We start from the raw sequence: 26,037 nt of genomic DNA, 5'->3' as shown, positions 1-26,037 counted from the left end.
ACATGCGCGAGTACGCAGGAGATGTGCAGTATGGAGTGGCCTGACTTCGGGAGGACTCAGCTCCAGAAGACTTCCAAAGCCTCCCTTTGGCGGGGGGTTAGAGCAGTATTTGACCAAATTGGTTGAATGCTACTACTGGGGAGCCAGCACTGGAATGGGGCCCGGGAGAGGAGAGGGAAGGCACTATAGGACCCAGAGCAGAGCCTTCCCTCTCCTTAAGTATCTGGCTGATACATCGACTTGATATAGGACTGGGGTGGGTCTAAGGGTTAAATACTTACCTGATCCAACATAATTCATCCAGGCAGGCGATCGCTCTGCCCCTGCTCAACCCCCCCCCAGCCCCCCTATACCGCCCCCCACGAATTATGTTCATGGTGAGGAGTTTTTTCCCCAACGTTCACCATAGGTTGTGACCACTCTGTTTGCGTTGCTGCAGCCAGCCCCCAGCTCAGCAGCTGTGGCCTAACTGGTGACTGCCGAGCTGGGGGAGGACCAGGGCAATACAGGCAGAGGTTTTTGAAGAGTTTTGCATACTTTGGAAACATGTAACTGCAGTGCCAAGAAGGGTGGCAGAGCATCACCTGAGTCCCGATTAGGTAAGTATTTAACCCTAAATCCCCCCCCCCCCCCCCACTACAATCCTGCAGCATTAAGGAGGAGGCTGACATATCTGTTTCCTTTTAAATCATGCCCATTGCCTGGCTGCCCTGCTGATCCTCTGCCTTTAATACTTTAAGCCATAGACCCTGAACAAGCATGCAGATCAGATGTCTATGACAAATCTGTCAAGATTAGCTCCATGCACGTTTTAGGTATGATTCAGACGCAACTGACCAGAAAGACCAGCAGCACTGCCAGGCAACTGGTATTGTTTAAACGGAAATAAATATGGCAGTTTTCATAGATCTCACATTTCAGATTCCTTTTAAAATGTACCCGAGGCGGGGCGCTGAGGGGTGGCAGACGGGACACAGAGGCATGTTCCCTGCTGCAGGACATGCCTCTGCCCCCCCCCCCCCCACACACACACACACACACTGCTGCGATATCACCCTCAAAAATTGGCCACAACGATTGTCGCTAATATTGAGGGGAAAGGAAGGGAGGTATTCTCTGCTCAAAACGCACACTGGGGGCATTCTTGCCTCCCTGCACGCTGAGAGAGAATCTCTCTTTTTCCAGCGTTGTGACCCCAGAGGTCACGAAAATAAAATTAACCCACTGCAGCCTACAGAAGCGGCGGAGATGGCGGCTACCTGATCCGCCTAGCCCCCCTGGATCAGGTAGCATAGTTTATTTTTGTTTTTTAATTTGGCTGGCCAGGACCCTCTTTCAGCTCGCGGCCACCCTCCCCTTCGTGCACAAGTGCATCTGTACTGCAGCTGCGTAAGGCCAAGTCTGTGCAGTAGCAGTGAGCCACTTGTGGACGAGCAGCTTCGGCTGACTGCACAGCCATAGCCATACTCGTGCAGACCCAGTGTGACCACGCTCATACACAGTGGGGAGCACGACCACAATAACATATCCAACAAGCTCTTGTAGGATATGTTCACATGGTCCGTGTGTCGCAATGGTGGGGTCGAGGATGAAATGGGAAGCCGCAACCTAAGCGTCTCACTTTACTGGGGGCTGTCTTGGGTTTACTTTAAGCTCATGGTTTGATTACCATGAGCTCAGGATTACCCTTTGCTGACACTTCTCATGCTGCACGGTTTCTTTGGGATTCCTCACAATCTATTCCATCCTTTTGTCATTCAACTGGCCCCTCTGGAGGAAGCGCCTGTGGCCATACATGATCGATTCTGAGCAGGGCATGCCAAACCCAACATGCCCAGTGCATCAGTAATCCCTGCAATCTTTCACAGCTCCTCAAATAATTGGCATGCAGCTACACCACTTTCTTTTATAAACAAATAAGCACTGAAAAGGTTTTGTTTACATTGCCCTTGTATACTACTGCTTAACTTCCTTTAGGGTTCGTTCACACTTGAGCAGGAATCGTGCGATTCCCCCTTAGCGCAAAACACTAGCGGTTTTTAAAAACCTCTAGCCCATGTAAGCCTATGGCAGTGTTCTCACTGCCGCGTTTGCAGTTAGCGTTAACCGCAAACATGTGACAATGACATGCAGCGTTTTGCCGGCGATTAGCGATTTGCATGCATGCATAGCACCACTAATCGCGATCGCTCCCAAAACGCTAGCAGTAATCGCAAGCGTTTTGCAGTTTTAGGTGTAAATGGGGCCTTAGACTTGACGGCTCTGGCTATTTTAACTGACCGTGTCCTAAGTATTGCGATTTCTGTGATTGGCTAACAGCAATCACGGGGGAAGGTGCCAATTTCATTTGCCCATGCCCAATATACGGAAGCTCTGCTGTCAGCTGAAAGCAGAGCAAGCGGGTGCAACACAGACAGCAACGGCAAAAGTGAGGGGATGGCACAGCTGCAGTGATTGAAATCTGCGCCCTGGCAGGAATAAGCAGCCATAAATCGGGCGTAGATTTCAGTCACCACCGTCCGGAAGAGGTTAAAGTAATCTCCCACAGGGATCAATACTTAGGCCTGGGACAGATATCAGAGCTTTCAGTAGCATTTGCTGGTGGGTCCTAGGCCTTATACACACAACAAGTGAACGACCAGATACTGTATTTTCACCTGGCTGCACTGACCTCAGGTGCCTCCTTGCCCCTCACCTCTCCTTAGAACATACCCTTCAGACAACCTAAAAATACATGAACTGCCACTTCCTGGTTGCAGATTGCCAGATGAACCTATCATGAAAGAAATGTATGTGGTGAAACATCAGAAAACTCTACTAAAAATGCACACTGTAGCTATGGCCAGTAATTTGTGCACCGGATTTGCTGCAGTTTGGTTGCAGAATGCCAGGTATCGGTGGGGACACCAGGTAAAGACAGTGGAGTTCAGCAAATGTGTAGTCAAACTCTGGGTAGCTGTGGTGATTGCAGTTAGTGGCATTTGATAGCGGTGGCATTAGGCAAAGGTAGGGAGGGGTAGATTAGCATTAGACGTATGTAGGGCTAAGTTAATGCTAGGCATAGATGGGAGAAGGTTGGTTTGAGGATAGAATAAGATTGGCCGATAGAAGAATATATTGGTAACATAACTCATATTTTACTATTGGCATTCTCTTGCGCCTAAAATAACATGTAGCGCTTTAAAATGTTCGCCAGTGGTCCCTGAAAACGTACTGTCCAACCCATACAAATTCCAGGTCCTGTTTAGCCAGAATTTGCCTTTCAGTCAAATTTTCTGATCATTATTATCTGTATGTAACTTTAGTGAAGAGTTTGGTGCTACTCTAGTTTAGAGGACCAAGCAGGAAACCTCATATGGAAATTTTGCTAACATAATTTGGTGGACAGTACCCTCTGCACCTGCTAGATTTCAGATAGGTTGAAATAAACAACTCCCTCAGTATTCAGCCAATCACAACATTTCGTGCTATAGAGGGTGCTGTGATTGGAGGTCTAGTCCCTATGAGGATTCCTTTTGGGTCCCCTTAACTAGGCTAGCGCCAGGAGTCTACCATGGTTCGATACTGCGACCATATACTTGGACTAAACCAGTCAAAAACTACATAGATGCTTTCTTAGCTGCCAAAATAGTTAATGATCATCTTGGGCAAAAATCTAGAGTGTGTACAGGTGTCCCTAGGTGGTCACCAGTGAGGTATTGTGACTGACCTCCATCCAACACAAGAATGACAGACTGACAGAGGGCAATGGCTTATCAGAGGCGCATTTACAATCCTACACTCCCCTGGACACTGCACACACTGACTACCAGAAATAAGAACCTGTAACCTGAATCAGCCAAGCATGCATGTTTATTGCTACAGAGGGAGGGATTGAGAAGTGATTCGTCAAGAAACTCCAAGTCCACTGATTACTTTTTCCCTCTGGGCTATTGGGCCATAAGCCTGTGTCATGCCTATCAGATAGTTGCCCATTCAACCATGCTTATTATTCAGTAACCTCTATTTGACATCAGTAAGCCTGGCACAGACTTCACATGCTTGTCAGGTATGCAAAGTCCAGTCTAACATCGCACCACACCTGCAGTAACTGGCCTGTACAAACTTAGGTCACCTTAAAACGTTCATTACAGTGTGTACAGCAGTTCTTAGACACCTGCTATTGGTTAGGGATAAGGCACACAAGAAAACCAGGCTCAACTGGGGAAGGCCAATGGACCAGCATGAGAGTGACGTCACGTGGGAATCGGGTATGTGAGGAGAACAATGCTCTCAGCCAAAACTGATCCACCAGGACGAGTTGTCAGAGCTGCCATACACATGCTGGATTCTCGGCAGAGGTGGTTATTGGCCCCCTTGGCCGACTTTCATCTAGCAGGTGTATGGAGATTTAGCCTGTCCAAGCATGTCTATCTCTTCAGCAAAGAGGGACTGATGAGCAACCAGAGACCTGATCAGAGATAAGCTTAGAATACAAATTTAAAAAGATTTTTGCTCCACGAGGACCAAAATTAGCAGGAGCTGAACACAATGCACAGGACTAGTCAGATTCAAAAAGGTAATCATTAATTACCTGAGAGATTGATACATTATTCAAGCTGTCAGGTAAATTATTACCTCTTGTAAGGCTTCATTGACACCCTAGATCAGGCATGGGCAAACTTGGCCCTCCAGCTGTTAAGGAACTACAAGTCCCACAATGCATTGCAGGAGTCCTACAGCCACAGTCATGACTCAAAGCCAAATGCATTGTGGGACTTGTAGTTCCCTAACAGCTGGAGGGCCAAGTTTGCCCATGCTTGCACTAGATAGTTCTCACCAAGGAGGCCATTTGGGGCAGCCTCTGCTGATAATCTAGCAGGTGAAAAATCCATACTGCATCAAAGTGCAGGCTGAGGCCATTGTTCTCCACCTTGTCCCTCCTGCTCTATCAGTGCTGCAGCATAGTGAATCTAAAGGGGCCCATACTCTGGTCAATTTCAGCGATCGATTGATTGATTTGATGCACAATCGATTTCGACCGATTTGATCTGACAGGATGGAAAATCTAGATCGATCTACTGCTGGCAGCAGATCGATGGCCCATAGAGTTGCATTGGATCTAAAGGTGACACTTTGCAGCAGATTCGACCATCCGATAGATTTCTGTCAGATGCCTGTCAAGTGGAATCTGACAGGAATCTATCTGATGTAAGCCACACCCTAGGAACAGATTTCAAATCGATTTCAGAATTAAATCTATTGAAAATTGCATTAAATGCATTTTTGGACCATTAGATCCAATGCAACTCTATGGGCCATTGATCTGCTGCCAGCAGCAGACCCACCTAGATTTTCCATCCTGTCAGATAGATCGAAATTGGCCACAAAATCTATCTGATAGAATCAATTTCCGATCGATTCAATAGAATCGATCGACGACTGAAATCCATCAGTGTATGGGCGTGTTGTAATGCTTTTAGATCGAATTTCAATAGATTTCCAATATCTGAAATCTATTGGAAATCTGTTCCTACTGTGTACAGTGTTCTCCCCAGGCTCTTTTAGCCGGGTGCTCCACCCGGCTAGATTTGGTGACCACCCGGCTGTCATCGGCTCACCTCCTCACCTCCTCCTATGCTGTGAGCAGAGTTGCCCTGCATTTTCATCTCAACCCACCCGGCTACTTTTTCATGCCACCCGGCTACTATTTCATGCCACCCGGCTGGAAAAAAATTCTGGGGAGAACACTGGTGTAGCACACATCAGATTCCTGTCAGATTCGACCTGACGGGCATCTGACAGAAATCTATCAGCGTATGGCCACCTTAACTCCCTCCATAACAACAGAAATCATTGATGCGTCTGTACAGCACTCATCCCGGAACTGCCACCCAAGGGAGTCCCAACCCCTACGGGCAACAGTTCTTGCACATGGGCTACGCTCTGCATTTCTACTCACTTATTTTAGGTAGGGTTATAATAAAAATAAGAAGTTTACACAAAGTTAGATTCCCGGGAGGAAATGGGTGATTGACAGCTGTCAGTTAATCAATGGTTCACTCTCCGAATCTAATCCCCATTCAAAGTAAAGATGCCACTAACGCAAGTTACTGCAGTTGTCTGAAAAAGTCAAAATTTAGAACTCATCTTAACCCCTGGTAAGATAAATATAATAGGGTTTGGTGGATCACTTATGCCCCAAGAATATGGGGGAGACTTTACAGGCATAGGATAGCTGACTGGATGCTACCATGATGGACAACAATCATCTTGCATCTGTTCACAGCTCAGGCTGGATTTTTGATGACAGCTTCGATGAATAAGACAGTAGCATGAATGATACCACCTCTCACACACTGGCATTATTACTCTGGAAACTTTGGCTCCACGACAGGTACACTTTACAAAGCATGCTGGCTGCCACACCAGACAGCCTGGCTCCCAAATTCTCCTCTACTGAAGGAGGACAGGAAGTCAGAGCTGTGTGATCTGTTCCAGCATGCAGCAGGGCCAGGCTGGAATAATGCAGGGACACTGAGGGATCTGCACTGTACAGGCCTATGACATACATGCCCGCAGAGGCCCAGGAGCAGAGCTGCCCATCTCAGGCTCTGTGTATAGAGGGTTAAGGGGGGGCTGACTTACCTGGGGCACTGCAGTCTGCACACACCTCGCCCCTCTGCACCTTCCGAGACATCCTCAGAGGAGAGGAGGGGATCACCTTCTGAGCCAGGGCGCTGCCTTCTGTCCTCCCCAGTGCAGAGAAAGCGGCAGATGCTGCAGCCACGTCCTCGCAGCCTCCGCAGCCTCCGCAGCCTGCTCTATTATTCCGGTGATCTGTCAGGGGATGTGATTGCTGCTGCCTGTGTGTCTCTCTGCAGCTCACCCAGGGCTGCTGGCTGCTGCTGGCTGCTGCTGACTCTATCGGCTGCAGGAAACTGAGCGAAGCCCTGCCCATCCAACAGGAGGGGCCTTATTCCAAGCTTCACCCCCCAGGGTATGGGAAAAGGAAATGGGAGTCGGTGCAGGAGGCGGAGGAGGAAGACTCCAGAGCGACGAGAAGAAGATCACTTCTGCAAACAAGAAGAGGAGGAAAGAGATGACCGTCTTCTCGTCGCATTCTGATGTCACTTCTACACATAAGATGGAGAACATAAACGCAACCATCAAGTTCAACCGCTTGAGCTTCTCTTAAAGTGAACCTGAAGCAGGGCAGAAAAAAAAAGTTGGATACCTATGTAAAGGAAAGGGCTCTGGATCTCATAGTCTTCCAACATAGCTTCCAACTGTCCTTCTTTGGGAGTCCTGTTCCTCTTTGAGAGCCCTGTCCCTGTCTTCCTTATTTGTTCCTCTTTCAGGACTGATGTACAGATCTATGGAAATGTATGCATTTTTCTAGTAAAATGTGTTTAATAGACTAAACTGTATTACCATCCTTTAAATGTGTTTAATTGACTCTAAACTTTATTCCTAAAAGGATACCCGAACTGACATGTGACATGATGAGATAGACGTGTATGTACAGTGCCTAGCACTAGTGTTGTCCGGATCATGAACGATTCGGATCTTTGATCCGAATCTATTTTGTGAGTCGAATCATCCGAATCATCAAAATGAGTGATTCGGATCGTAAAAGGGGCGGGGGCTGGAGCGACACGCCCCCTCTTAGCGTGCAGCGGGGTCCTGGAAGCAGAGCAGAGATGGATCGCTCTGTTGGAGGGGACTCAGGGGAGCCAGCCTTGCACAGGGACAGGTAGAGGGGACATGGGTGCCACTGCCAGATATGTGTAGAGCACACATACTGGCTATAAATAACGTGCTGCTGATTATAGGCTGTCTGTTCCGTAGTTGTGCACAGTGAACACATTGGAAACTTGGCTCAGCTCAGCACAGCTCAGTAACTTTGCAGGCACTGTGATTGCAGCGCAATATGATCCTCCTGCACTCGGCACTAAACAGCTGCACTTATCTTCTGGGAATCCAATTCTCCTGCCCTGCTAGTCATTTCACCCCCGAATGCTTCCCTTGTAAAATGATCCGAGATTCGGATCAAAGATCCGGATCTTTTCAATGATCCGATTCGAATCATCCGGATCATTGAAAAGATCCGAACTTCCCATCTCTACCTAGCACACAAATAAGGGGAATTTCTTATCAGTGAGGGTCACACTGTAGTAATTTCCTGTCTGAGTCAGCCACTTGCATAACTGATATTTAACTCTTTCAGGCAGATAAAGAAAAAAATGAACACAGCATAGTTATTTGTGTGCTAGGCACTGTACATACACATGTCTATCTCATGTCACATGTCAGTTTGGGTATCCTTTAAAGCAGTGCTGTCCAACTTCGCGGGCATGGAGGGCCGTTTTTTTCCAGGCCACATGGTGGAGGGCCGGAAGACAGCAGCAGTTTCCCCACAACATGCAATCATATCGGGAGCAGATTTACCTACAAAACGCAATCAGGATTGGCTGCAGACTTCCCCACAAAACGCAATCAGGATTGGCTGCAGACTTCCCCACAAAACGCAATCAGGATTGGCTGCAGACTTCCCCACAAAACGCAATCAGGATTGGCTGCAGACTTCCCCACAAAACGCAATCAGGATTGGCTGCAGATTTCCCCACAAAACGCATTCAGGATTGGCTGCAGATTTCCCCACAAAACGCATTCAGGATTGGCTGCAGATTTCCCACAAAACGCAATCAATCAGGATTGGCTTTATATATACCCAGGAATGGCTGCAGATATACCCACAAGATGGCGTCACATCGGCTGCTATAATGTATATTTACAGGCCCCCTCCACTCCGCTAGTTCCCCCCCCCCCCCCGTGCTGCCACCACCTCACCTCAGATCATACAGCCCCCCTCCGCTAGTTTCCCACCCCCACCCCCCCCCCCCCCCGTGCTGCTGACGCCTCACCTCAGAACAGCGGCGGGCAGGAGATAGCAACCAGCCAGACCAGCGCACGGCAGCCGCGCTGTGAATTTAAATGCAGGAAGTGACATCATCGGTCGGGGGTTGTACATTTTAAATTATAGCAGCTGAGGCATGGGGGAAAAGGTGTTAAAAAAAAAGTCCCCTCAGCTCTGGGGACTCGGGGCTTACACTGCCACAGCAGGGGGGCCACAGCAGAAGGCCTGGCGGGCCAGATGCGGCCCCCGGGCCGCCAGTTGGACTGCACTGCTTTAAAGGAATCATCAGGCTAAAAATAAAAAAATCAGCTTTACCCACCTGGGGCTTTCTCCAGCCCCTTGCAGTCGACTGTCCCACTCTGACCGCACTGCTCTTCACCGCCATCCCGGGCTCAGTGCAGAGGACGACCTCGAGGTTGTCTTTACTGCGTTTGCGTGACGCGCTGCTGTCAATCATGGCCACGTTGTCCGCGGCGCAGAACTACTGCGCAGTGCACCGCGGACAACATGGCCATGATTGACAGCAGCGCTCCCCGCAGGCGCTGTAAGGATGTCCTCGAGGTCATCCTCTGCACCGTGCGGGGAGCCTGGGACGGCGGTGGAGAGCGGAGCGGGGGCTGGAGAAAGCCCCAGGTGAGTAAAGCTGATTTTTAAATTTTAGCCTGATGATTCCTTTAAATTAATATATTTCTTATTTTCAAATGTTAACATGAAGGAAAAGGAACCAGGATAGAAAGGATCAGTGTGGTTTGAATTATAAAACAACATATTTTTCCTATGAAATCTTATGGTATGTGTGACTAGGGGTGTGGTTTAAGTGTCCCTCTTTCTTATCTCAAAAAGTTGGGAAGTATGTTCCAGGTTCTCGCTCTGTCCCGTTCCAGCCATATCCCCTGTTGAAATAATTCGATCTGCATGTCAAATACGTCTTTTGAATAGAGCAGTGTGGGATGATGGCAAGAGACCAAGAGGCCTGTAGGGGGCTGGAAGAAGCCCCAGGTAAGTTAAACTGCCAACTTTTATTACGCTTTAAGTTCCCTTTGATCCAGAGGAAGCAAACAGCATCAAGGGTAAACATGTACTGTATTAAAGCATCATTGAGTATGCCCACTAATCTAAAGGACAAGTAAGGTGCCAAAATAAATCTATACTTACTGGGGGCATCTTCCAGCCTTTAGAGGTCACTTGTGTCCCTCGCTGCAGCTCCAGTCTTCTCCTGGGTCCCGCCGGCATCCTCTGAAGTTTTGCCGACTTCCCATGGGTTGGCATGTTCTGTACATGCGTGCGCCCACATCATTGGGAGCGTACTGTGCCTGTATTTGCGGTCTAGTCCTGTCTGTTTTGTATGTGTTTCTATGGCTGTGTTCACACATAAAAGGTGTACATTTCAGGTCTGGTGAAGTAAAACTGATGCAAAACTGACTGGAGTGTAAATGTGCATATTTATGTGTGAACCAAGCCTACCTGCAGAAGGAGTGCACCAGTTTGTGCAATTCTACGCAGGGTGCATATTTGGGCACCAAGGTATTCACACATCAATCAGATGCTTAAAGTGAAACTGAAAGGTTTCTTAAAAAACGATTTTCACTTACCTGAGGCTTTGCCAGCCCCCTGCAGCCTCCCTGTCCCGCGCTGTCTCTGAAGTCGACCCTGGCCACACGATTCTCGCTCCCGTCTATAGCATCCTGTGCAGGCGCAGTACGAGGTTTTCTACTGCGCAGGACGCTTTCGGCGAGGGGAATGGGAGTGAGAATGCGTGTGGCTAGGGTAAACTTCAAAGATGAACAAAGTGAAAGTGAGCCGCAGCAGGGGACCCAAGAATCGTTCAGAGATGGCGCGGGACAGGGGGGCTGGCAGAAGGCCTAGGTAAGTAAAAACCTTTTTTTATTTCAGTTCCACTTTAATCATCCAAACCTGCTCTCAGATGCTGCAGCCTTTCCCGATCAGTGTTGGATCCACAAAAATACCAAGAGTCAATCGAGAAGCCAGATTTGATTTTTTTTATAATCACATCTCAAGACTTATCTATAAAAAATGGACAATGTGTGACCAGCACTAGGTATTTCAGTTATGTGTGGTCAGACCCAGAATGTACCATGTGCAGCTGTTGCATGAGGTGATCAGAGCCTTTACTTCTGAAACACAACCTCCCTCCATTTATATAAGCACTATAAAACCTGCCATAAACATGAAGGGTGGTCAGATGTGCACACACAGGAGAATCAGCATCACTAAAAGGAGTAAGACAGAATACCCAAGCAGCTTGGGGTGACCCAAAACCACTAGGAAAGTATAGGGGATGGTGCCCATACATGGTACAATTTTTTTTTTTCCATTAGATAATTTTGTTTGATTATTCCATCAGATCGAATATAAAATATTTTCCAACATGCCCGATCAGATTTTTATAAAAAAAAAAAAAAACCTGGATAATCGTTTGTTTTTCTTGATCGAAAATAAGATTGTTATTGATTTTCATTCGATTCGATCGTTTTGGTGGAATAAACAGGAAAATCGAACGTTTTTATTGTACTATGTATGGGCACCAAAAAAGAGACTTAAAAGCCCTTCTTCGAAAAAAGTCAACGCTCGGTGTAATTTGCTACTGAAGAAAAGGAGTAAGATAACCCTGAGCAGATGCTGAGGAAAAAAAAACAATGATAAGGTGAGGTTATTGACCTTGTCCTGATAGATGCAATGACCCCTATATAATGCGTACATGGCAGTACGCTGCCGGCCAGCTTGGCGCAGGGCGAGCTGCACAGCGGCTCACCCTGCTGCCACTGAAATTCTTGTCTGCGTAAAATACTATTCCCCCTCCGAGTCATAGCAGTCGTGAATTACATATACGCGGTACACGGACTATAGCATTGCAAAAAAAGTTATTTTATTTATAAAGTGTGAAAATATCTTGGCTGAGATAGCTATGGAGAAAAAAGTGAATTGAATATGTGTCATAATGGGGTAAGGTGGCGGTTTTCATGATTCTAGCATTAAGCCTTTTTAGTACATATTTTTACTCTGGGAAGACCTGGGTTTCTTAGAAGTGTTGCTCAAGGATATGTTCCCTCCAACAGTATTTATGGTAGATTTTATATCTGAATTTAAAGAGACTCTGAAGCGAGAATATTTCCCGCTTTTTACCTGCTACTATGTTTAAGCCGTATGAGGAGTAGTGATACGCCGCATTCCCATAGCAAAACGAGTGCTTTATGCCCCCCAAATCCCGGGGCAAACATCCACGACATTCAAAGTCGTGGATTTTGCTGCCCGGGGAGGCAGAGCTTTGTGCTGTAGCTCTGCCTCTAATGAAGTAAATCTGCATGCAGATCTCCACCTCTCCCTGCCCCTCTCAGTGAAGGAAGACTGAGAGGGGCGGGGAGAGGTGGAGATCAGCGGCAATTGACTTCATTAGAGGCAGTGCTACATCGCTAAGATCTGCCTCTTTCAGGAAGCGCTCCCTGGATTTTCCCCCGGGTATTTGGGGGGCATAAAGCACTCGTTTTGCTGCGGGAATGCAGCGGTTCACATCTCCTCATATGGCTTAAACATAATAGCAGGTAAAAAGCTGAATTAATTTTCGCTTCAGACTCTCTTTAAAAGGAACTTAGACCGTACAGATTTCAATGCAGCGAGGAAGAGGACATGGGAAGAGACAAGACTTTTCTCCTGGCGGACTCAAAGCGCCAGAGCTTCAGCCACTAATGTGCACTCCATAGGCAGTAGCAGTGTTGGGGAGTCTTGTCCAAGGTCTCCTCACTGATGAGAACCCTAGTACCCTCTGTCAGAAGCAGAGCCCTTATCCATTAAGCTATCGAGCCACTTACTGGGAAGTGAGAGCTGAGGCTATGGAGGTGACACAAGATAGCTGGATAAATCCAGGTTTCTGCACTCTAAAGGATTGTAAACACATAAGAGGCTCTTCAGGGATTGGGAATCAAACGCTCAGGCGGCAGTGTGGGCTAAGGCTGTACAGATGCGTCACTAGCCAACAGGCTAGCAACGCATTGTTACTATGCGGTGGGAGGCCATCACAGAGCGAGTGGGGAGAACAATGCTGTTGACCAGAGCCCAGCTAAGTCAATCTGCCGGGCAGATCCCTCACCAACGTGCCAAGGGGGATCCAAGCCTTCTGTACACATGCTAGGTTGTGGACAGATCAGCTTCCGGCAAACGGCAAGGAGAGAAGACTGTACTTGCCCAAGGTGAATTGGCATTCATTAACTTTTGCAGGTGCCCAACATGACCCGCACCCCTGATCTTTTGCTGACACATCAGCGCAGCTTAACACATGCTAGATTCTGAGCAGAGATGGCTCCAGCCCTTATTATCTCCCACCTCAACCACTGCAGCTTCTTTCCATCTGGCCACCCTTTGAACCGTATCACCCCCCCCCCCCCCCCCCTACAATCTGTCATGAATACGACAGCCAGACTGATCCATTCTCCCTGTTGCTCCAGCTTCCATGACTACCTTCTGTAAATGCCTCCACTGGATTCCTATCCACTCCAGCATCAGCTTCAGCTACATAAAACCTACCTGACCTACAATTCTGAACTCGTCCACAGAAGCATACGCGGCCGTCCCTCTGATCCTCCAATGACCTGCGCCTGACCACCCCGCGCATCTACCACTCCCTGCAAGACTGCAGGACTTCTCATGCGCTGCCCCACTCTCTGGAACTCCCACGACCCATCAGGCTCTCTTCATCCTTCAACACATTCAAAACATCCCCTTTAAAGATTGTCATCCCCCTTCCCCAGTGTGTCCCTATGCCTCTGACATCGTCCTCCCCCAGAGTATCCAACTTGATCATGCGCCCCCTTCATTGGGTACTCTTCCTGCTGACTGACAGACTCCGTTGCATGATTTTGTATCTTGTACCTTGTTGTCTGTCTCCATATTTATCTCTTGTTCAGCACTGCGTATTAGGTTGTCATTTCATAAATATAATAAAGAATAATAGTAACAGTGAGCCATGTGACTCATACAAATATAAAAACATTCCTTTGTGACAGGGCTAGACAAATTCCCAGAGCCAGCTGACTCCTAACTTCTGAGTTTTTCTCTAAAGCTTCTGAAGATGTCCTGCTGGCTTCCATATTAATGTGTCCACTTCTGCTTTATGATGTACAACTCAGGTTCCCCTCCTTCGCATTAAACAGCCAATGAATGTTGTGCTTTTCATCCACTTTAGAAATTCCTCTCTCTAATTCGCCTCTATTTCTGCTTGTTCCTACAGCTCCTTATCCCTTATGAAACCTGCTGGCTCTTTGTTGGATGATCTGTTAGTACCTGACTCTGATCATCATTACATAAACTGCGGAAATTATCTTGAGGTCATAATAACAGTGATTAATGCTCCATAAACGTTTCATCCAGTTGTTTTATGGAAGCCTCACCCATTCGGTTTAATCCCAATTGACAGGCGAAGCCCATATTATCTGCCCAAAAAAAAAAATGTCTTCTTATTTTTGTACTAGTGCAGATCTGGTAAATTCAAAAAGTTTGATTATTTTGGAAGAGCACAACTTTTTCCAGTGCTGGTTTTGTATACAATGCACAAGATAATATACCAACAGCACAGTTTAGTCTGTAATGTGGTTATGCTGGCTGCTGAAGGGTACGTGGTCCTCTGTCCCATTGCTGCACTCTGCAGCCCCCATAAAGACATGGACAAATTTGTTAGCACAGTATCCACTGTGGGTACAGTACCCACTACACGATTTTTACAACAGCCAGTGTTTTTTTTGAGCAATGAGCTATAATTTCTGCCATCTCGCGATGTGGGTACAGGGGCGCAATTACACAAACATTTGGTGACCTGCCCCAACAATGATCATCACAGTGGATTACATCTTTTAAGATCCCTGACGACTCCTGCGTAAAGTATCGCTTGTTGGCGGCCGTCGTGTGACGCGCATATACCCACCGGCAGGAAGATGGATCGGAGAATGCTTGACGTTGGGTACGTCGCTGGGATCCATGTTGTGAGGTGAGTATTCAGCTTTACAGCTTATTGAAAAAGTGCTTTATGCCTCCTGAAAAGTGATTAATTGTTCTGTACAGATATGTTGCCAGGCTGCAGCCTCACAGCATGTTCTGTTGCTATGGGGGAAGAGGAGAAACGATGGAGTGACTTATGTCAAAACGTCAAGTGGGAGGGGTAAGGAGGAAACCAATGATTTCTGCCTACACTTGGCTGAGATGATCCAGCACTTCAGATCCTCCAGGAATTGCAGTAGTGCACATGCTTAATTCTCAACAGAGGCCCCCAACAAGCGTCCGCTGCTGAGAAGTCATTATAGTGTGTACGGTACTTTAAGCAGACCTGAAGCAAAAAAGAAAATTGATATAATGAATTGTATGTGTACTACAGCTAATAAATAGAACATTAGTCGCAAAGAAGAGTCTCATATTGTGTCCAGTGCAGGAAGAGTTAAGAAACGTCAGTTGTTATCTATGCAAAATAGCTCTTCGATCCAACTTGGGTAAAATACAGTCCTGTTTTCTGAAGCACTTAAAGTGAACCTGAGATGGGGGATTAGCATTAAAATATACATACCTGGGGCTTCCTCCAGCCTCCTCCGGCCCGATAGCTCCCAAGGCGTCCTCTTATCCCTTTCCATTCGCCCGCAACTGGCCTGGACAATATGTCAGTCGGTGCATGCGCAGTATGGCCAGGCACACTTCCCTGTCTCGCTTCCATCGCTGGGAGCGTTCTGCCCCTGCCTAGTAGCACTGCGCAGGAGCAGGATGCTCCAGGCAATGTGAACCCGGCAGAAGCACGACCACGGATGGGCCATGCCTGCACGTAGGACTTTCCAAGGCCAATTTCGGGAGAACGGAAAGGGAGAAGAGGACGCCTTGGGAGCGATCAGGCCGGAGGGGGCTGGAGGAAGCCCAGGTATGTATATTTTAATGCTAATCCCCCATCTCAGGTTCCCTTTACACAACAAAGAAACGGTGAGAGACAGCTTAAGCTAAGGTTTTACTGCAGGAAAGTTCAAAGGGTCATTATTTCTGCTTTGTCTTATAGTTTAAAATACAGAGTGTGGTTTGTAAACTGCAACTATGACAGAATGATGCAATGTTATAAAAAAAGGTACTGTATATAACTGAAAATAAAAGACTATTTTCTTTGCTACTAATGTTCTATTTATTATCCCTACTACACATACAATTCATTATATCTTTTGATTTTTGTTTTTTTGGTTTAAAGAGAAACTCCGACCAAAAATTGAACTTTATCCCAATCAGTAGCTGATACCCCCTTTTACATGTTAATCTATTCATTTTCACAAACAGACCATCAGGGGGCGCTGTATGACTGATATTGTGGTGAAACCCCTCCCACAAGTAACCCCTCCCACAAGAAAAGTTCGAACTTTTGTGGGAAATAACTGTTTATAGCTGTTTTCAACTGCCAAAAACCATGCAGCAGCTACATCACCTGCCAACAGTAAAATGTTCACTGGAGTTCCTCTTTAAAGAGAACCTGTACTGAGTAAAAATATTTAAAATAAACACATGAGGTAACTTCAAATGAACATTACATAGTTACCTTGCCATCAGTTCCTCTCAGAAGCTCACCATTTTCTTCTGACAATATTTCCTTCCAGTTCTGACAATATTTTGTCAGATCTGAAATATATCAGTTGCTGTCAGTAAAATATCAGTTGCTGTCAGTTATAGCTGAGAGGAAAACTGATGTACCCGGTAATGTCCATGTTTCCCTATGGCTCAAGTGGGCGATGTTACAGTTTAACTGTGTGCTGATCAGAAAGCTGTTATGGGTAATGGCCATTTTCAAAATGGAGGATGGAAAATTCCCTTGATCACAGTGGACAAACAGGATGCGGGAAAGGAGAAAGACACTGAGGAGTAGACTACATGGAAGGTAAGTATGACTTGTGTATGCTTATTTTGACTTTTAATTTTCAGTTCAGGTTTTCTTTAAACCTTACCGAACCTATGTTGGACTGTGTCCAGCATTGACCTTTTTTGATATAGGCCCCATGTAGCTCTGCCCCCTTGTATGCATGCCACCGTAATTACGTGGCACAGCATTGTAGCGGAGGGGATCTGTAATAAGACGGCGGCCTGACCGCATTCAGCAAGCGGAACGCGGAGGTTTGGCCGCGTCCGCATCAGCGGCACCATCCACCACATGGTCGCATGCGGAACGTGGAGAAACATCCGCATCGGCGTTGCGATCCACCGTTCGGTCACAGGCCTCTCGGCGTACTTTACGTCGAGGCTGTGGTCCGGTTCTTCCCTCACAGGCCTCAGGGCCTGCCACACACCAACGCTATCCTCAATCCAGTCTGGACCCCGTAGGGGCTGCGCGCGTGTGCAATAAAGCCTTTTATACTCTTAGAAGGAGAGTCAGCTGGTCAGCTGACCTCAGTAAGGTCCTTGAGCTGTGCTGCAAGGTCCTTGAACTGTGTTGTGATTGGTTGATTGGCTGGGCGGGCTGGTTGAGCCCAGCACAGTATAAAAGCAGGCATTCTGTCAGTTGCAAGTTGTCTGCAGTAAGCGTTACTTTGTGATAGCCCTCAGACCTTAGCTAGATCCGAGAGAGACAGTCCTAGCTGGAGCAAGGCTCCTGTCTCTCATCAGTCAGTCTTTGTTGTTTTCCTGATTATTGTATATTTGTATGTAACCTGATCTCTGTTATAGTCAGCCAGTCAGTTGATCTAATAGTCAGTCAGATAGTGATCTGACAGTCAGTACCATCGTGGGCCAAGTGCGGCTTGCCGTAACTAGCCCACAACAGTCAGATTTGTTATTTTCCTGATCTGCGACATATATTGGTTTTGCCAATATATTCGCAAGCACTATTGTTATCTGTGCCATTTTCTGATCTCCCGTTGCCGAACCTCTGCTTGTCTATTTCACTACGAGTTCGGCTTTCTGACTTTGTACCTCCGCCTATCTGATTTCCGTTACTGACCTTGGCTAGATTTCTGACTTTGCCCCTTTTAGTGGTTCTCCCACTAAAGGGTTTATTCTGCTGAATCCCTCCTTGCGGAGGTCTCAGTGGTTCCCCAGTATATCATTGCTGCTGGGGAACGAGATTCTAGCGTTACGTCATCTAGTCGCAGAATCGCACACACTGCGTTTCTCTTTTAGAGGTACCCAGTCCTCTTAAAGATATCAGTGTGGTGGGTTTTCCACTGTTGTTATACCCGGTATCCAGAGTTACAAATAAATATCCGCATTATTGGCGATTCCGCAGATCGCCACATAATCGGATATATCAGCATTATTGGTGATACTGCGGATCACCAACAATCTGAATACTCTGAGTGTGCACCAAACACCACACATTGTTACAGTACTGCAGACCATATTATGAATATGGAAGGTCTGGTGGAACGATTGAATATGCTGTCAGCCACTATTGGAGAACTGTCCAAAACTGTGACCTTACAGCAAGCTCAGATCTCCCAGCTTACAGAGAGAATTAATGCCCTGTCTCCACCAGTGGTTCAACCTTCCCCTCACACAGTCGAGCCCAAGATGCCCCTTCCGGAAAAATTTTCTGGCTCACGGGCCGACTTTAGTAACTTTAGAAATCGCTGTTTAGCATATTTCCAGATGAAACCTGTGTCGTCCAGTTCAGAGGCACAGAGGATTACTCTGATTAGGACCCTCTTACAGGGAGATTCCCAGACCTGGGCATTTAGCCTTCCCGAAGGTCATACTGCCTTGTCATCGGTGTCTGAATTCTTTAAAGCGATGGCTATTATCTACGATGATCCCGACATCGCCGGCACAGCCGAGCGCAAGCTCAGGGAACTTAAACAAGGTAGTCGCATGGTTGAGGAGTATGCGGCAGAGTTCAGGAAGTGGGCAGTCTCAGTGAGGTGGGATCAATTCACACTATTAGACACGTTTATGAATGGGTTATCTGATTCCATCTCTGATGTCATCATAAGCCACCCTGAACCGAAAAGTTTAGATGAGGCCATAACACTGTCCATTAAAATTGATAGACGTATTCGATATCATACGAAGGGCAGATCTTTAGCACTCGCCAGGGTGTCCCATGCGGTTAGTCCTCCTGAGGTCTCGGAGGAGGAACCGATGCAATTGGGGCATGGCCATCTGACAGGGTCTGAGAGAGCTAGGAGAATGAAGGAGGGACTATGCCTATACTGTGGGGAGAAGGGTCACCGAGTGCAGAAGTGCAGCAAGAGGACGGGAAACTTGTCCGCTTAGGGCTGGTTGGAGGTACCGCCCTAAGCGAGCCAACCCTACCTCCATATCACAGTAAGATCTTGCTGCCTTGTTCCCTTCAATGGGAGAATCAAGTTTGTCACACGTCTGCATTCATCGACTCGGGCTCCGCCGCCAATTTCATAGATCGTGATCTAGCTTTGAGGTTCAATATCCCCATTCTCCCCATTCAGAAGCATATCTATGTCACTGCAATCGATGACTCCCCACTGCAAGACAAGTCACCTCTTTGTCAAACTCCATTTCTCACCCTCCAGATTGGGGTTCTTCACACAGAAAACATTCAGTTCTTTGTTTTAAAGATGGCCACCTCATCAGTCATCCTGGGTCTCCCTTGGCTGAGGAAGCATTCTCCCCAGATAAATTGGAGAGAGGGACAACTGTCTGCATGGTCACACTATTGTCAGGAGAATTGTTTAGGGTCTGTATCAGTCTGTTCCTCTGAGGTTCACGTTGAAGGGGTTCCACCTCAGTATTCTGAATTCAGTGACGTGTTTTGTGCCCGGTCTGCGGACAGGTTGCCTCCCCATAGACCCTATGACTGTCCTGTTGAGCTGAGACCAGGTACTATGCGCCCTCGGGGACGGTTGTACAATCTTTCTGGTCCCGAGAAGATCGCGATGAAGGATTATATCAGGGAGAACTTGGAGAAGGGCTTTATCCGTCCTTCCAAGTCCCCTGCGGGAGCGGGGTTCTTCTTTGTTAAGAAGAAAGACGGTGGTCTTCGCCCGTGTATAGATTATAGACAACTTAACAAGATCACCATCAAAAACCGTTACCCTCTCCCACTCATCGACGATCTATTCTCACAGATTACTGATGCCTGTGTTTTTTCCAAGTTGGACCTGAGGGGGGCATATAACCTTATACGTATCCGAGAAGACGACGAGTGGAAGACCGCGTTTAATACACCTGACGGTCACTATGAGTACCTCGTCATGCCCTTCGGGTTATGCAATGCCCCGGCGGTCTTTCAGGAGTTTGTCAATGATATCTTTAGAGATGTATCAGGCAGATTCTTAGTGGTTTATCTTGACGACATTTTAATTTTTTCGAAAGACTTGCAGCAGCATAGGCAGTATGTTAGGTTTGTCCTCCAAAAACTACGTGAGAACCAATTATACGCCAAGTTGGAGAAATGTATTTTCGAAGTCAGGGAGGTAGCCTTTCTGGGATACATTATCTCCACATCTGGGTTGGCAATGGATCCTAGTAAGGTCGCAGCAGTCCTGGAATGGCCACAGCCTTCAGGCCTCAAGGCACTGCAGAGGTTTTTGGGATTCGCCAACTATTACAGGAGGTTCATTAAGGGGTACTCTTCGGTGGTGGCCCCTATGACTCAGTTGACAAGAAAGGGGGCTGATGCTAGTAACTGGCCATCTGAAGCAGTTAAGGCCTTTGAGTTGTTGAAAGCAGCCTTCTGTTCCGCTCCCATTTTGCGTCATCCTGATGTCACCCGCCCCTTTATTGTGGAGGTGGATGCATCCGATGTAGGAGTCGGCGCAGTTTTATCGCAGGCTTTTGGCCCGGATGGTAAGGTCCATCCGTGTGCATACTTCTCAAGGAGGTTTGCGCCCGCGGAGAAAAATTATGATGTGGGGAATTGAGAGCTGTTGGCCATCAAACTGGCACTGGAGGAGTGGCGCCATTGGTTGGAAGGGGCAGAGTTCCCTTTTACAGTGTATACAGATCACAAAAACCTCGAATACATCGAGAAAGCTAAGAGGTTAACGCCCAGACAGGCCAGATGGGCGCTTTTCTTTTCTCGTTTTGATTTTGTGATCACGTATAGGCCAGGTGACAAGAATGTTAAGGCTGATGCCTTGTCTAGGTGCTTTGAGCCTGAGTCTGCCCCATCTGCTACTCCCACTAATATCCTCCCTGAAAAGTACTTTCTGGCAGCCACTGAGATCTCGGAGGATCTTTCCAAGGTGCTTTCGGCATGTCAGGCTAATGTTCCTAAGGGGAAACCCGAGGGTCTCCTGTATGTTCCCATCCGCTTCCGAGGGCAAGTGCTACGTATGTTTCATGAACACAAGAATGTGGGACACCCGGGCATTGCCCGTACTCAGGAACTGTTGAGTAGGGCTGTCTGGTGGCCTTCTTTCATGTCCGACTGTGAGGAGTTTGTCAAGTCCTGTTCTGTCTGTGCCAGGTGCAAATCCTCCAGGAAGGCTCCAGCCGGGTCTCTCCAACCCCTGCCTTCTCCACAGGTTCCATGGTCCCACATCTCCATGGACTTTGTGGGTGAACTGCCTGAATCTGACGGTAAGACCGTCATCTGGGTCGTAACTGACAGGTTCAGTAAGATGGCACATTTTGTTGCTCTGCCCGGGTTGCCGTCTGCTCAGGATTTGGCAGAACTATTTGTGCATAACATCTTTAAGCTTCATGGAATTCCTGTGGATGTGGTTTCAGACCGAGGGGTACAGTTTGTATCTAAATTCTGGAGGTCCTTTTGCAAAGATTTGGGCATCTCTCTGTCTTTTTCGTCTGGCTACCATCCCCAGACCAATGGGCAGACAGAGAGAATCAACCAATCCCTTGAACAATTCTTGAGATGTTACGTGGCGGAGGCGCAACATCTGTGGGTGAAATTCTTGCCATTTGCTGAATTCGCTCACAATAATCTCAGGAACACATCTTCCGGGTATTCTCCATTTCAGGTCGTTTACGGTAGATCACCCAAATTCTCGTCGCTTCCAGTCAGGGAGTCACCTCTTCCGGCTCTCCAGGAGTGGCAAGGAGCCTTCAAGAAAATTTGGGAGAATGTCAGGTACAATCTGAATAAGGCCTTTAAGATCCAGAAAAAGTATGCGGACAAAAGACGTTCCATTGAATGGAACTTTGTTCCGGGGGATTTTGTTTGGGTATCCACCAAACATATCTCTCTCAGACAGCCATCAGCAAAACTGGGTCCCCGGTTTATTGGGCCTTTCCCTGTGGAAAGAAAGATTAATGATGTGACATACAGGGTGAAACTACCTGCCAGTCTGAGATGTGGCAGGACATACCATGTCTCCCTATTGAAACCTGCTGTTAGGGTAGACTCGGCTCCCCCTTCTCCTGTGGTGGTCGATGGGGAACTGGAGTATGAGGTTCAGGATATCCTGGATTCTTGCATTGTACGCAATAAAGTTCAGTATCTGGTACACTGGAAGGGGTATGGACCAGAGGAAAGATTATGGGTTCCCCTTCGAGATCTGCATGCCAAAGAGATAAGAAAGAAGTTTCATGAGTCACATCCCGGGAAGCCTGGAGAGGCATGTCCGGAGGCCACGCCTGAAAGGGGGGGTACTGTAATAAGACGGCGGCCTGACCGCATTCAGCAAGCGGAACGCGGAGGTTTGGCCGCGTCCGCATCAGCGGCACCATCCACCACATGGTCGCATGCGGAACGCGGAGAAACATCCGCATCGGCGTTGCGATCCACCGTTCGGTCACAGGCCTCTCGGCGTACTTTACGTCGAGGCTGTGGTCCGGTTCTTCCCTCACAGGCCTCAGGGCCTGCCACACACCAACGCTATCCTCAATCCAGTCTGGACCCCGTAGGGGCTGCGCGCGTGTGCAATAAAGCCTTTTATACTCTTAGAAGGAGAGTCAGCTGACCAGCTGGTCAGCTGACCTCAGTAAGGTCCTTGAGCTGTGCTGCAAGGTCCTTGAACTGTGTTGTGATTGGCTGATTGGCTGGGCGGGCTGGTTGAGCCCAGCACAGTATAAAAGCAGGCATTCTGTCAGTTGCAAGTTGTCTGCAGTAAGCGTTACTTTGTGATAGCCCTCAGACCTTAGCTAGATCCTGACCGCATTCAGCAAGCGGAACGCGGAGGTTTGGCCGCGTCCGCATCAGCGGCACCATCCACCACATGGTCGCATGCGGAACGTGGAGAAACATCCGCATCGGCGTTGCGATCCACCGTTCGGTCACAGGCCTCTCGGCGTACTTTACGTCGAGGCTGTGGTCCGGTTCTTCCCTCACAGGCCTCAGGGCCTGCCACACACCAACGCTATCCTCAATCCAGTCTGGACCCCGTAGGGGCTGCGCGCGTGTGCAATAAAGCCTTTTATACTCTTAGAAGGAGAGTCAGCTGGTCAGCTGACCTCAGTAAGGTCCTTGAGCTGTGCTGCAAGGTCCTTGAACTGTGTTGTGATTGGCTGATTGGCTGGGCGGGCTGGTTGAGCCCAGCACAGTATAAAAGCAGGCATTCTGTCAGTTGCAAGTTGTCTGCAGTAAGCGTTACTTTGTGATAGCCCTCAGACCTTAGCTAGATCCGAGAGAGACAGTCCTAGCTGGAGCTGCTGGGGAACGCGATTCTAGCGTTACGTCATCTAGTCGCAGAATCGCACACACTGCGTTTCTCTTTTAGAGGTACCCAGTCCTCTTAAAGATATCAGTGTGGTGGGTTTTCCACTGTTGTTATACCCGGTATCCAGAGTTACAAATAAATATCCGCATTATTGGCGATTCCGCAGATCGCCACATAATCGGATATATCAGCATTATTGGTGATACTGCGGATCACCAACAATCTGAATACTCTGAGTGTGCACCAAACACCACACATTGTTACAGGATCAAAGTGTCTGACTTTGTTTAACACTTTGATCACGACGCTGCTCAACGTAATTACAAAATTACTCTGGCATGCAAGCAAGAGAGGTAGAGCTACAGTGCGCGAGCAGGTGTCAGCCCTGCCCCCTCCCACTGATGATGGGAGGCCTCCTAGCTCTAGTGCAGAGCCTCTCGGATCCCAACCGCTACAGAATTTTTGCAATCCCCCACGTCTCCGCCCAGCGCACCGGGAAAAATCAAGTGCTGGGGGCATGTGGTAATCGCGAAAATGGAGTGGAAATGGTTAAAGCAAGCATGAAAAGATAAGTATTTCTTATTTTACAAAAAAAACCTCTGTTGGTAGAAAAGATCATAAATAATCAGATTAAAGTGATTTTTCGAACTAGTTGTTTTCTTTAGAATTAAACATGTCTCCAGCAATACAGTCAGTTAGGCTTTGTTCACATCTAAAATCGAAATCGCAAATGTCAGCGTTTTGCGATTTTTTGGGGTCCATTTTTTTCCCCTCCTGGCATTCACCTTCGCGCTGCGTTTTTAGGAAGGCGTTTTGTAAGTGTTTTTTGGGATGCGCTTTGCGATTTTAAGATAGTTTTTGCCCAGATTTAAAGAGCCGCTTACCTAAATAATTGTAAATAGTATAATTAATATTTTAATTTGTGTACTGAGCAGGATATATAAGGGGAGTGGTGCCTGCAATGATTTGTGGGTAGTAGAGAAGAGTATAGCCATGGAGGAAGAGTTGGTGTTCTTCTTGTCTGCTGTTGCTTTCTTGAGGGCAAGGTCCATGCCTCGTCGGTCCTGGGTGCATCCCATGAATGTGAGTCCACATTTGAAGGAATAATTCCATTATATTGACTAAGATTTAAAGGGACTCAGAGCTCAGCCAAAAAATGAAAGTTGTACTCACCTGGGGCTTTCTCCAGCCCAGTGCTGGTCGGGAGGTCACACGACGGCGTCCTGGCTCCTCTCCATGTCCCCGCTCCGGAATGGCTGACCGGCCGCAGCCCGGGCGACACTTGGCCGAGTGTCGGGCTGCTCCTTCCGCGTATGACGCGGCTGACGTCACACGCCGGCCGCCTCACGTCATCACGGCGGCTGGCGTGGCAGTACTGCGCATGCGCAGTTAAAGCGCGCATGCGCCGTACTGCCACGCCGGCCGCCGTGATGACGCGAGGTGGCCGGTGAGTGACGTCAGCCGCGTCATACGCGGAAGGAGCAGCCCGACACTCAGCCGAGTGTCGCCCGGGCTGCGGCCGGTCAGCCATTCCGGAGCGGGGACTTGGAGAGGAGCCAGGACGACCTCCGGACCAGCACTGGGCTGGAGAAAGCCCCAGGTGAGTACAACTTTCATTTTTTGGCTGAGCTCGGAGTCCCTTTAATACCTAAATCTGGAAAACCATTTGATTACACTAGAATAAATATAGGCAGCTAACTGTAACTGTTTTTTGGGGGTTATCTCTGTGTAATATCATGTGTAAGTTAGATCTTGGTTCTTCAAAGCCATTGTATCTTGAAATATGTTAATTAACAGATATCTAAACATATCTGACCCTAATGTCCTTAGTAACAGCTATAGGCTACCAATTTGTGCCCACTATACCCTAAGTTAGATATATATTTAACTCACATTTTTTCACCCCTTTCAACAATGCATCAAACAGTAATTGTAAACCTTATGATTGAACAAAGGCGTCATTTGAGTCAAAAGAGTCATTTGGTTTTTTTTTCTGCCAGTAACTGACTAAATTTTTTCTTGTATGCCAAAAACATAATACTTTGTTTAAAACTAAAGTCAACAGTACACACAATAACATGTGTAGCTTGCAAATGTAACACTTAAAGAGACACTGAAGCGAAAAAAAAATATATGATATAATGAATTGGTTGTGTACTATGAATAATTACTAGAAGATTAGCAGCAAAGAAAATATTCTCATATTTTTAATTTCAGGTATATAGTGTTTTTTCTAACATTGCATAATTCTCTAATATGTGCAGATTACACAACACTCAGAATTCAAAATGATTCTTTCAGAGCAGTCTGTGAACTAATGACCTCTCCTCTGCCAGAGGAAAAGTAAATAGTTAACTAACAGTTGAGATAATAAAAGTCAGAAAATAGCCCTCTCCAGGACTTTGAAAGTCGTAGAGATAATGGCTTTTTTGTATAGAGATAACAACTGGAGTTTCTTAACTCTTCCTGTACTGGAAACAATTAGACTGATGTATCTGATCTTAATGTTTTATTTCTTAGCTGTACTACACATACAAATCATAATATTATAGTTTTTTTTTTGCTTCAGTGTCTCTTTAAAGAGACACT

At 47.3% G+C, this 26,037-nt stretch overlaps 1 protein-coding gene across 4 annotated transcripts in view; it reads right to left on the bottom strand.

Moving 5' to 3' along the window:
* GIT1 (GIT ArfGAP 1) overlaps nt 1-6,928 on the bottom strand; it is a 209,102-nt gene extending 202,174 nt beyond the window's left edge. For all 4 annotated transcript variants that reach the window (XM_068270339.1, XM_068270342.1, XM_068270341.1 and 1 more), the window contains exon 1: nt 6,628-6,928. In XM_068270339.1, coding sequence (XP_068126440.1) covers nt 6,628-6,679 — 52 coding nt within the window. In that variant the 5' untranslated portion in view covers nt 6,680-6,928. The remainder of the gene's footprint in view (nt 1-6,627) is intronic.
* Nucleotides 6,929-26,037: the final 19,109 nt, after the last annotated feature.

The sequence above is a fragment of the Hyperolius riggenbachi genome, chromosome 2, assembly GCF_040937935.1.
Source record: "Hyperolius riggenbachi isolate aHypRig1 chromosome 2, aHypRig1.pri, whole genome shotgun sequence".
NCBI lineage: Eukaryota > Metazoa > Chordata > Amphibia > Anura > Hyperoliidae > Hyperolius > Hyperolius riggenbachi.
This window is presented reverse-complemented; position numbering and strand designations above follow the sequence as displayed.